The sequence below is a fragment of the Cryptomeria japonica genome, chromosome 4, assembly GCF_030272615.1.
Source record: "Cryptomeria japonica chromosome 4, Sugi_1.0, whole genome shotgun sequence".
Lineage (NCBI taxonomy): Eukaryota > Viridiplantae > Streptophyta > Pinopsida > Cupressales > Cupressaceae > Cryptomeria > Cryptomeria japonica.
Window position 1 is genome coordinate 528,018,480 of NC_081408.1, and position 12,736 is coordinate 528,031,215.

The following is a 12,736-nucleotide window of genomic DNA, read 5'->3' on the forward strand; positions in this document are numbered from 1 at the left end:
AAACATACCTACTTGCGCCAAAAGAATTTCATATGGCATTGATGTTTTAACTTTGAGATTGCTTGTGGTTAGGTGTTTTTGAATTCTTTCTAACTGTCTCCATCCACATTTTGACATGCTGCCTCCCCAAACTTCGCAACCATAGAGAACAACTGGTGTGACCAGCAAACCAAAAAGAGTTTTTTTGGTTTTTCAATCCCATAATTCAACATTTTTGCACCTATTTTGAAGTAGATGTGATGCTCTCCATCCTCGTTGAATCCTTTTTGCTCTGCAAGTCTCCCAACTAAGCTTATAGTAGAAGTCAATCCCTAGGTACTTGTATTCTTTCACAATTTCCAATGGATTGCCTTTGAAAAGAAAGGTAATTTGTTTTTCTTTCCTCTTTAAAGAGAAAATCATGATCTTGGTTTTGGAAATGTTCACCTGTATCCCAACTTCCATATAAAAATGCTCTAGAGCCCTTAAGTGATCCATCAAACCATGATCCATCTTAGAAATTAGGATAAGATCATCAACATATAAAAGTAATTTCACCACATACCCTGCAAGATGAACCCCATCACCATCTGAATTGTTTAACCATGTTTCAAGTTTATCAATGTATAAACCAAATAAAGTGGGGGATAGAGGGGATAGAGGGCACCCTTGCTTGACACCAATGTCACTACCAAAGCACTCGGACATTCCCTCCTTAGTTCTGATTTTTGATCTGACTTTCTCATATAGCCTATTGACAACCGCTCTATATATGTAAGGTACACCCAAGTCTTCCATTCTATTCCATAACTTATCTCTAGGCACCATGTCAAAAGTTTTTTTAAAGCCAACAAAACAACAATATGCCTCTTGTACTTGATTGTCCCATATTTTCTCTATCAAATGTCAGAGAGTGGTGCACTGATCGATGGTGGGATTTGAACTTGTGACCTCTGTTTCAAGAGCACAAGTTCTCCTACACTAAGATCGAGATAAACAAAATAATTAAAATTTTGACTATCCTGCCAAAAAAATAAAAATAAAAATAAAAAATAAAAAATAAAAATAAAAATCAATGTGCCTGGATCCAATCGCTATGCACGTTTATCTTCAAAAACTTGCGAAGCAAACGGACAAACATGTTAGGAGTATAATTGAGATTCTCGAAAGCCAAAGCGTTTTGTTGTTTTGAAATCTAAACAACCCAGAAAATTGTCTTAAACAGATAAAGAGAGTACCCTTAATCTTCTGCTAAATTTGGTGGCCTTATCAGTCACAGGCTTGGGTTTTCTGCACAGAGAGCAGGGCATTCATTGAAGGAGCGGGTTCAAAAAAGAGAAGAAAATGCCGGCCACGGCAGGAAGGGTGCGGATGCCCGCAAACAATAGGGTTCACAGCAGCGCAGCCCTTCAAACGCACGGCATCTGGCAGAGCGCCATCGGCTACGATCCCTACGCCCCCAACCAGATCGCCAGCACCCACAACGAGGCTTCTGCTCGTGAAACTGCTGGAGCCGCTGAAAACGACGGAGAGAATGCCTACGACAGTTTCCAGGTACCCTCATATTCGCCAATTACCGCTTCTTCATCTCAAAGTTTTCGCCTGTAATGAGTGATTCTTTCCTTTACAATCAAAACGATCTTCAATTGAAGTTTTAGTTCAACTTGAAGGGTAAATGAGTGATTCTTCTCTTTACAATCAAAACGATCTTCAATTTTTTGAAGTTTTAGCTCAATTTGAAGGAATTGGTAATTATTTTTCTAGATTATGGCCTCAGTTTGAGGGAATTTCAAAAGATGATTCTAGACTCGGTACTGCAGTAGGTTTCTGAACTTTTAAACCGCGTGGTATTTTTCCAGGGCCTTCTCGCTCTTGCCCGGCTTACAGGCTCCAACAACGACGAAGCCCGTGGTTCATGTAAAAAGTGCGGTAGAGTCGGGCATCTGACCTTTCAGTGCCGAAATTTCTTGAGCGTGAAGGAGGATATTGCTTTTCAGACGATTCCTGAGAAGGATGATAATAATGGCGATAATAATAAGAGCATTAAATTCGGTAGCAAGAACGCTGTGAGCTCGTCCGAGGAAAGTGAGGAGGAGAGTTCTGAGTTGACCGACAGCGATGAAGATTCTGAAATGGAGCGGATAATTGCCAAGAGGTTTGGTAAGAAGAGCAAGTCCGGGGAGAAGAAAGATAATCATAAAGAAAGATCTAGGGTCTCCTTGAAGAAATCCTCGGTACGAAAATCAAAGCGTTCAAGGGTTTCTGATTCTGAAGGCTCTGAAGATGATGACGCCAAGAGGTAGGGGAAATTTAATCGCTTAGTTCTCATCAATTGGCTTTTTTTCTGGGTTCATTTCCAAACTATTAATATTCTTTCCAAAGAATAATCTTTTTAGTTATGTGTAAGCTATACACTGATTCAAGAAGCAAACAATGCTATTTTATGTTGCTGAAAGTTCAACAAAATTTACATTTGTATAAGCTCATTTGACAGTTCATCACGATAACTGTTACCACAGAGACCACCAGTCCAGAAATTTCTAGGATGGATAAAAAACCGAGAGGATCACAAGTAACTCAAGCAGAGATAACAACTAGATACAAACAACTATGTAATGCCCGATAACAGATACGATCACACTTTAACTAAAGATATCAGCAGATCACAATATCAAATATAAAACAGGAGGAATAATAGTTATGTCAGCAGCTTCTTAAGGAATCCATCTACATAAACTGTCATCTTCCTTTTAAGCTCAGAATCTTCCACTTGATAATAACTATTTGTCAAAATTGATTCATCCTCTGGGTCCACAAATGCATCAGAGACAATCTTATCCCTTTTTTGCAGGGCAGCTGCATCTTTCATCCATCTGTCTGAATCATCCAAGTAGGGAGAACCACACCAACACTGACATGTTGAACTCTACCACCTGTACCATCAACTGAGCTTCCTGAGCTATGGTGTTATTCTGCAACATGTTATTCTGTTGGGCTTCAGGGGAATGATTGCCACTTTCAATCCCATCTGGCCATCACTCAACTTGTTCTAAGATTTCTTTGTGAATGGTAAGGGAACCCTGCTTCGAAAGCCTATGAAAATATATTTATAAAAAGTTACACCTGCAATGCAACATAGGAAAGAGTGACTTCATGACAGAAGTCAGTAAATAACTTCGTTTTACCCTAATAAAATAAATTCATTGTTTGTTGCTTTCCACAGAAACTACAAAACTTCAGTAGATAAGAGACACCTGCAATGCAACATAGGAAAGAGTGACTTCATGACTGAAGTCAGTAATTAACTTTGTTTTACCCTATAAAATAAATTCATTGTTTGTTGCTTTCCACAGAAACTACAAAAACTTCAGTAGATAAGAGACACCTGCAATGCAACATAGGAAAGAGTGACTTCATGACAGAAGTCAGTAATTAACTTCGTTTTACCCTAACAAAATAAATTCATTGTTTGTTGCTTTCCACAGAAACTACAAAACTTCAGTAGATAACACTAGCCAAAACGTCCTAGAAACTCTAATATATTTTAGTTATAAATAGTTTGGTTTGAAATCTCTAGCCAAAGGGGTCAATCCACCTATGATTTTCTCAAATCTTGGTATTGAAGGAAGAGATCGAAAGGCATATGAAGCCTTTGAAATGACTTAGCAAGCATTGTAAATCTTCTCTCATGAGAATTCGGAATCAAGAACCCAGCTTTGATCTTTTTTCAAGAGATAAGAGATCCTTTCTTAATGATACCCATAAATATCTGAATACATTTAGAGAAACACATTCTAGAAGAGCAACCTTTGCCAAGAGCAAATTGTTATGTGAGAGGTTCTACCAAACAGATCTGAAACCCTGCTAGCTGCTGTCTTTCCTGGAGAAGGCTTCATGTCCCTTAACCAAGTGTCAAACAAACTTCCAATCTTTTCAAATATTTCCAAAGCAGGAAACCTTGCAAGCTTATCTGTAAAGTGCCTAACAACAAGTTAAAGGGATGAAGCTCCTTCCAATTCCTCTTGTTTTTTGGAACAGCACAGAAAATATTTTAACGAATACTTTCAAAGGTTTGCCCCAGGCCCCAGTCCTTGCCTACTCTTCCTCACATGGCTCTGAGAATCCAGCAACACTTCCAGTTAACTGAGTGCCACTTTTTATTTTCTTTAACATCAGACCCAAATAAAATCCTAGAAGCAAACACTGGTTAAAAACGAAGCATTTAGTAATCTACTCTTTTAGTTCATTGATTTATTTAACAATCTATTACCAATACAATTAAGCATAGTGATTAATAGTGTATATTGGTCTGTTATTTTGAGAATATTATTTTTGCAAAAATGATTTTTCATCTTATCATCAATCTTAAGAAACTGGAAATGATATAAGAGATTTTCCAGGCTGTCTGAACTTTTGAAAAATTGTGCTTCCTGCAAATCTTTCTTCAGGAACAAGAGAAAGGGAAGGAGCAGGAGGAAGAAATCCCGCAGCAGCAAGAGAAGTTCAAGGAAGGACTATTCTGATGAGTCGGAGGATGATCAGTCCCTTGAATCTAGTGAAGAGGAGAGGAGGTACAGGAAGGAGAAGAGGAAGAAGAATAAGAAAAGAAGGTCTCACTATTCAACTGATAGTGATAGTGATTCTGAAGCAGCAGTGAGGACAAAGAGGAAGAAGAGGCATGGCAAAGATGAAAGAAGCAGACGAAGGCATGCCAACACAGATGATGATGAGTCTGAGAGTGGAGAGGATCGACTGCAGCACAAACGTGATAAAAAGCACAGGTCAACAAAATAGAGCAGAAGATTTTCATAATTTATGGTTCTGTTTGGCATGGTATATAAATTGAAGAATAGTGTCTTCATTCAAGCAAAGAGAAGCACATCTGGCAGCACAGTAGGGGGAAATCATCACTGTGAGGGAAGGTGTTTGCATTGATTGTTAAACTGTATTGCAGTCTATCTTATGAATAGCTTGCAACTCTTTACATGGCATAGAATAAAGATTTATGTATATTGCAGAAAACCTAGAAGTCACTTATAATATTTGTAGATTTTTATCATTGTCATTATTTTACATTTAGATGGGGGTTTTGTATAAATTTCTGGCTTTTATTTAGTAAAATTCTATCACTGGGAAAGTCTAAATCTTGAGAAAATGATAAATAATTGACCAATAACCTACGGAAAACCCATAAAGTGTGCCCTTTTTTGTCTTCATATAGGATATAGATTAATCAAACATCAAATTGAAACATGCTCTCTATGTTTTTTCATTGTTTGGTGACAATATGCATTGAAGTTACTTTTGGTCATGTCTGTTTTCAGATCTCTACTTTGTGTCTAAATTCAGAACAGAAGATGTAAACTTTATCTTATTTGATGTTGGATTGGCTGCTCTTATATATATTTGTGATTTTTTTTTTTTTTTTGATCGATAAAAGGCCGAAGCCAAAGAATTTTATTAATTAAAAATGGTTACATTTACACCTCCATTCAGTTTGGGCACCAGTAGGAAAGAATGGAGGGAAGAAAACCTCTGGTCTAGCCCAGATCCCTCAAGGATCAGAAATATATATTTGTGAATATTGATGTGTAGTCTGAAGGCCATTATTTAAGGATTATGTGTTAGAGAAGGCATGCATTTTATAATTTCATTGTTCAGCTTACTTTGTCAATGTTTCTTATTTGGAAAGTGTTTTTGATATAATTTTGTAAATATTAGTCTATTGGAATGTGAAAATACCAGAAAATTTACCTGTCTTTTTTGGTAGAGGTTGTGCATAATAGCTGTTGAACTAAACCCGCCCTTTAGTCTTTGCAGTAGGCTTGGTCTTCGTTATTCACAATGAGAGATATCGATATCTTATTTTTCTTTATTGGACTTTCACTTAGATATATTGTTATTCTAGACTAGTTTAAAATGTTAACTGTTGTTTCAAAGATTGTTCTTTATAATGTATGTATTTTATGATTTCTGAGTTGAGATTAGTTTGTGAATTATTCTCATTTGGTGTTTTATTCCAAGCGTTCCTCATTAATTATGCTTTTATTTTTATTTTCTAATCAGATATGCAAAAGAATTATTGTCATATTCTGAAAAATAAACATAGAACATTGATTGGCTACATCACAATTTAGACGCCTGTGAATTACAGTTAAATGTTGACTGATGCCATGCAAAGTGTGGCAGAATGGTTTTTTATTGGATAAAATCCGATTTCAGTCTTTGATCAGGTTGTGAAATCTGTAGCGGACAGCATAATATATCACAGTGCCCACACTACGACGATGTTTGTGACTGACTGTTCAGTGCAGACAATAATTTTAAAACCAATGTTCATATCACAGTCCCTGGTTTTTGGGTGTAAAGTTTTAATCTTATATAATAGAAATAGAAGTCTTCATTTAAAAAATTTATTAAATTGTACAGTGATCAAATGATGTAGAGAACAAATGTGACCTCATCATATTCGTGCTTTCTTCACCTTTACACAAAGAGGCTCTGAAATCTACAAAAAAGGTCTATTTGGATTGTATACTTTCAGCAGTTTTAGCATGATAAATATACTAGTGTTTTTAATGTCCAATAAAGTTGCACTGTGTGTGTAAATACTGCAGGCGTAGGGACTGCCTTTCAGGATGAGATTCTTACTTAGAACAGGAAAAGGAGCTAGAAGCCCTTAGAATTCCTTCTAGATTAAGTATTTCAAGTAAGAACAAAAACACCCAAATTAAAATTTTAGAATGTACTCAGAAGATAAATAAATCAAGTGGAGGACACAATTTGTAAACCTCAGTAAGTGACTATGCAGCTTCAAGAAGCCATAACCATGGTTGCTGACAAATTAGTAAGTATTTTACCAAATTCCATTTCATAATTTGGGCGAACAATGAAACTAACCTATTGTTTAGTATTGAAGCTTCTAAAGCCAAAATAAGTTAATAGCAGGCAGTATCTTTGACTAATTTTTAAACACAACATGTCAGCCTGTCTTAATATTTGCTGTAAAATTTTGTTCCACAAACATGTAGCTATCTTGGATCCAAATAGTTTTTTTTTTTTTCGATCGGCAAATGTTACTTTATATTGAAATGTCAAAAACAGTCTATTACATATGATTTTCAGCAAAAAAAAAAGACCCACCAAATCACCGACCACCAAAAAACCAGTGAACCACGGGGACGCGTCCCCCCCATTTTTGGGCGCGTCCCCCCGTCAGAGACGTCTCGGGGACGCGACGTCCCCCGCCGTCCCGCCACCGCCACTCAAACTCCGCCGGGACGGGGAGACGTCCCCGACGCGGAGACGTCTGGGCGTCTCCTGGGGGACGTCTGGGCGTCTCCGTGGGAGACGCCTGGGCGTCTCCCTGTCCCTCAAGAGACGTCCAGGCGTCTCTCGAGGGACGGGGGGACGCCCAGGCGTCTCCCGCGTTCCCACGCGAATAAAGCGCATTTTTTATTTTTTTTAAAGTTTTTTATGACATGTGCTTTTTGGGGGGGGTTAAGGGGTAACCCTAATTGGACGTGGGCCCCACCCTACCCCCCAAAACAACACAAAAACATATTTAGTTTGGATTTCACTCTCATTATGCAAAACTGATTTTTTTTCCAGCAGCTTGAAGAGGAGGAACAGCTTGAAGAAGATTGATTGAAGGGGTGAGAAAAGTGACTACAAGCGTGATAGGAGCTAGAAGAAGCAAGAAGAAGAGGAAGAAGAAGATTCTTCTACATTTTGGAGAGATTTTTCAAGCACAAGGTAGGGTTTTTCAACTTCTTTTTTTTTTTTTTTTGTTTTAGTTTCTGATTTTCATTGTTCTATGTCATTTTTGGTTTTTTTAATTTTTTTTCCCTATTCATCTTAAGACTCAAAATGAGATTTGATGTTGAATCTTGAGGGCAAAATGATTCATCATTTTGCCCTCAAGATTCAACATCAAATCTCATTTTGAGATGAATAGGAAAAAAATTTAAAAATATATTGTTAAACAAGGCTGATTTTATTTTTATTTTTATTTTTATTTTGTGAAATGCAGTGTCAATTTGAAAATTTCACAATGAGCTCCCAAGGCACGAGTGAAGATAACATGGAAATCCATTCTCATAGTGAGAATGATTCAGAATTTGAACCTGAAAATGAGGGGGGTGACCATGGGGCTGATCCTGAAGCCCAATCTAGTTCTATGGCAAGTGCAGCAGCTAGTACAGGTTGCCCTTCAGAGTTGTTGGCACCATATGCTAGGGGTCATTTTGATCCTAAGTCTCCTCTAAAACAGTTTGCTTCACAAATATCAGTACAAGGCACTGCATCACATTCAAGTGGGGGAACAAGGAAGTGGAAGTGCAATATTTGTGACAGAGAATGGTTCGGTAGCATTAGCAGGGTGAATGCACACTTTCTATTTTGGAGAGGAAAAGGCGTGAAACATTGTAAGTTTTTGGAGGAACCCAAAAATATACATTACAGAATTGAGTTTAACAGGCTTTGGGGGGTTCCAGATGACACAAATATTTCAATGCCTACTACTTTGTCTGCTAGGGCATCACTTCACGACAGCCAGAATGTGCCAGTGCCACATACTTATCATGCTTCGCAGGCGGGAGGAATGATGTTTGGATCTCCATCTACTTCCACTTCTACTGCTGCCAAGGCTGGGAAACGTAAGTTGCATACACCACAGAGCAACCCCATTGCTGATATGTTTAATGTGCAGCTGAGAGATGAGATAGATGAATCCATTGGCAATTTCTTCTTTGCCAATGGCATTCCATTTCATGTTTCACGGTCTCCTTATTATAGGAAGATGATAGATATGGTGGCCAAGGGAGGACCATCTTATGTGCCACCAGGGGAGACGAAAATGAGGACCTCGATCTTGGATAAAAGCTATTCCAAGATCAATATTTTGATGGAGAAGATGAAGGCATGTTGGGTGGCATCGGGGTGCAGCATAGTTATGGATGGGTGGACGAACATTAGCCATCGTCCACTCATCAACGTCATGGTCACATGTGCAGAGGGCCCATACTTCCTTAGAGCAGTTGATTGTACAGGGCATCGTAAAGATGCTGATTTCCAGTTTCAGGTGCTCAGGGAGGCTATTGAGGAGGTTGGGCCACAAAATGTGGTCCAAGTAGTGACAGATGCAGCCTATGTGTGTAGAGCAGCAGGGAGACTCGTTGAGGCAGCCTATAGACACATTTGGTGGACCCCATGTTGTGTGCATGCCATGAACAATGCACTCAAGGACATGGGGAAGATTGACTGGATTAGAGGAGTGGTCACCGATGCGAGAGATGTGCAGATGTTTATCTGCAACCACCACATTTCACATGCACTCTTCAGGACCTTCGCGAAGAAGGAGTTCTTGAAACCAGTTGAGACTAGATATGCATCCTATTTCATTCTCTTGGAGAGAATGATTGAGTTGCAAGAGGCATTGCAACTCATGGTTATGACTAATGAGTGGAATAGGTGGGCTGAGGCCAAGACAGAGCAGGGGAGAAGGGTGAAGGAGATAGTGAAGAGTGATGTGTTTTGGACTGATGCGAAATACATTGTCTCCATCATTTCTCCAGTATTCCAGGTGATCAGATATGGGGATGGGGATGCACCTAACCTTGGAGAGGTGTATGAGTGCATTGACTCTATGCTTGGCCAGATGAGGGCTGCTGTGCGAGTGAAGGACCCCTCTCTAGCATTCTACAATGAGCAAATCCGGCCTATCATTCAGAGTAGATGGGACAAGTTGAACACTCCTTTGTATATGGCTGCCTTTGCCTTGAATCCTAAGTGGTACAAGGCTAGACCGGGTAGAACGACACCGATTGAGGATGATGAGGTGAAGGCAGGTTTCTTTAGGTGCATAGAGAAGATGTTTGATTCCAGAGATGCCGGCACAATGCGCACTGAGTGGGGAAGATTTGCCACTCTTAGAGGTTATTCAGATGCAGCAAAGATGGATATAGACATTATGGCACAGGAGGACCCACTTTTGTGGTGGAAATGTCATGGCCCGAAATCTTTGACCACCACTCTAGCCATCCGTCTGCTATCCCAGGTTTCCAGTTCTTCAGCTGCTGAGAGGAACTGGTCTACATATAGCTTCATCCACTCTCTTAAGAGGAACAGACTTACCTCTAAGAGAGCAGAGAAGCTTGTGGCTGTACACAGTGCTTTGCGTCTCATTGACCGCAAGACACTTATGTACAAGGAGAGTCCAGCGGCACGATGGGATGTAGAGCCAGAGGAGCCTTCACAGATTGATGAGGATAATCCTACCACATCAGATGCAGGGCTAGTTGGTGTGAGCTTGAGGGACCTTGATCCTCAGGAGTCCACCAGTTCCAGTGAGGAGGAGTTTGCAGATGATTAGAGGCCTCCATTAGCTACAGTTTGAGTTTTCACTTTTCAGTTTTGTCATTTTGTATTTGACTCGTCTCTTTTGTAATGCTATTGCTACACGTATTTGTATTTGGCTACTCATTGTAATGATGAATCATGTAATCATCTTTATTATTATAGACTTTGCAATGGCATCAGATATTCATATTTTTCGTTTTCCTTTTTCGATATTCATATGATAGAAATGAGAAATCTCCAATTTGACAATTTCATTTGTCAAATTTTATTTACTTTTAGTTTTAGCAATTAGCAATTAGTTACGTATCACTAATCTAAGTAATCTTGGTATTTCCTATAGTTTCATTTGAAATCTAATTCTTATACTGTTATACTGTTATACATCTTTTCAAAACTAGTTTTTCAAGTACTATATGTATATATATGAGCACCACCACCCCGCCACCCCCCCCGCCGCCGTCCCCCCGCCGTCCCCAAATTTAGGCCCTTGGTCCCCCCGTCCCCGAGACGCGTCCCCCTCGTCCCCCCGTCCCGAACGCCCGTGGAACACTGCAAAAAACTAAGTACATGAAGTCTGATGATTACATACGAAGGCTGGCTAATTGATCAAAACAAAAAACCAATGAAACAGAAAAACTATTGTGGCACATTAACCAGCACAATCACCTTGCCTTTCTCATATCCATCCATAGCACGCTCATGCTGATCCTCATCATCGACATGGTCATCATGGGCTTCTGGGGGGGAGCCAATCCACAGCGACCTACCACTCGTGGTGTTCTTGGAGCCTCGAGGCCTTCCACGCTTTTTCTTCGGAGAGGAACCCGAGCTTGAGTCCCCGCGCAGTCTCCTTCCAATAGAGGGGCTCCATTTTTCCAACTCTAGTCGAATTTCAGCACTTTCCCACGCCGTGATGTATTCCTACACTCCATGCATACCAATTTGGGCTAAAGCCCTGTGAACTTCCTTACTACAGTTTGCACTCCATAAAAGAAACAGGCGTAAAGGGGATTGAAATTCGCTCGAATGCAGCCACACGCCATCGGGCAAACAAAGCCTTCCCCATCCCTCGCTATCTGAATGAAGCCCACCAAGTCGCCTCTCCATTCTTCCTTAACACTATTAGAGACCAACCAGTGAACACGATCCACCCCTACCAACTCAAAAGCCCACGCAGCAAACATGGATGCAATATCCACGTTAGTACGGTATTTGAATTCCCCCTGCATGTATTCATCACCTAGCACAATCTTCACTCTGTTGAGAAAGTCTCGGTCTTCAAACCTGAAGACATTGGAGAGACGCTCATCAGAAATGGCACCCCAAAAGGCCACCATAGGGCGTGTCGCCTTAAGGGAAAAGTTCGGCTCCATAACTATACCAAAACACAAAACCTGCACTACCAACATTATTCAAGACCAACCAGTGAACACGATCCACCCCTACCAACTCAAAAGCCCATGTAGCAAACATAGATGCGATATCCACGTTAGTACGGTTTTTGAATTCCCCCCGCATGTATTCATCACCTAGCACAATCTTCACTCTGTTGAGAAAGTCTCGGTCTTCAAACCTAAAGACATTGGAGAGATGCTCATTAGAAATGGCACCCCAAAAGGCTACCATAGGGCGCGTCGCCTTAAGGGAAAAGTTCGGCTCCATAACTATACCAAAACACAAAATCTGCACTACCAACACTCCTGAACAACCTTACCAAAAACTCACTTCTCTACGCTCAATAACCAAGGTCAAGCTTTGCTTCCCTAACACGATAACTCCCTTCTTAAATGCAAATCATCCTTCGATATCCTTGAAACATTCCTCGAGTGCACTACATTAATGTGAGTACCCCTTTGAGTATTCATCACATATGGCCATCTCTCGACCTCCGCCACCCTGCCCAAGAAAACAACCCGCAATGCGGAGGAGTGACGAACACTACAGACTGTCAACCCATACCGCCGCCAAAATGCACTCAAACCTCAACATTAAATGCTCGTCACCTCATTGGTAATAGATAGTATCTGTCAAAAATCAGCCCCAAGATACTGCATCTATTCGGGCACTGATATCCTCATCACACCCACCTCCAAAGCCAAAGCCTCGGTTGCACATCTATTTGAAAAATAAATTAAATGAATGATTCAATAATTGGATGATTAAATTGAACGATACACACACGTATATATAGAGGTTACAAGACGATGTTCTATAATTAGAACATAACGTTAAAGTAAAAGATTAAAGAGCTAAACGCTAAATTAAGCGTGAAAGCTAAATTAAGCTTAAAAGCTAATCAACTAAAAAGAAAAAGCTAAATGCTAAATAAAGCTTAAAAGCTAAATGACCATTAAACAAGGAACTAAATATAGGTGACTAAAATATAATTAAATATTCT

The 12,736-nt window shown here is 39.8% G+C and overlaps 2 protein-coding genes across 2 annotated transcripts; both read left to right on the top strand.

The window, feature by feature from the left end:
- The first annotated feature begins 1,084 nt into the window (after positions 1-1,084).
- Positions 1,085-5,038, top strand: LOC131069035 (CAX-interacting protein 4). The gene is made up of 3 exons (XM_058004346.2): positions 1,085-1,533; positions 1,839-2,278; positions 4,428-5,038. The coding sequence occupies exons 1-3, from the start codon at positions 1,324-1,326 to the stop codon at positions 4,771-4,773; spliced, it is 996 nt and encodes a 331-aa protein (XP_057860329.2). The 5' UTR covers positions 1,085-1,323; the 3' UTR covers positions 4,774-5,038.
- A 2,398-nt stretch (positions 5,039-7,436) lies between these two features.
- Positions 7,437-10,756, top strand: LOC131875488 (uncharacterized). The gene is made up of 2 exons (XM_059219940.1): positions 7,437-7,734; positions 8,012-10,756. Exon 2 carries the CDS (start codon positions 8,033-8,035, stop codon positions 10,349-10,351), a length of 2,319 nt encoding a protein of 772 aa, XP_059075923.1. The 5' UTR covers positions 7,437-7,734; positions 8,012-8,032; the 3' UTR covers positions 10,352-10,756.
- Positions 10,757-12,736: the final 1,980 nt, after the last annotated feature.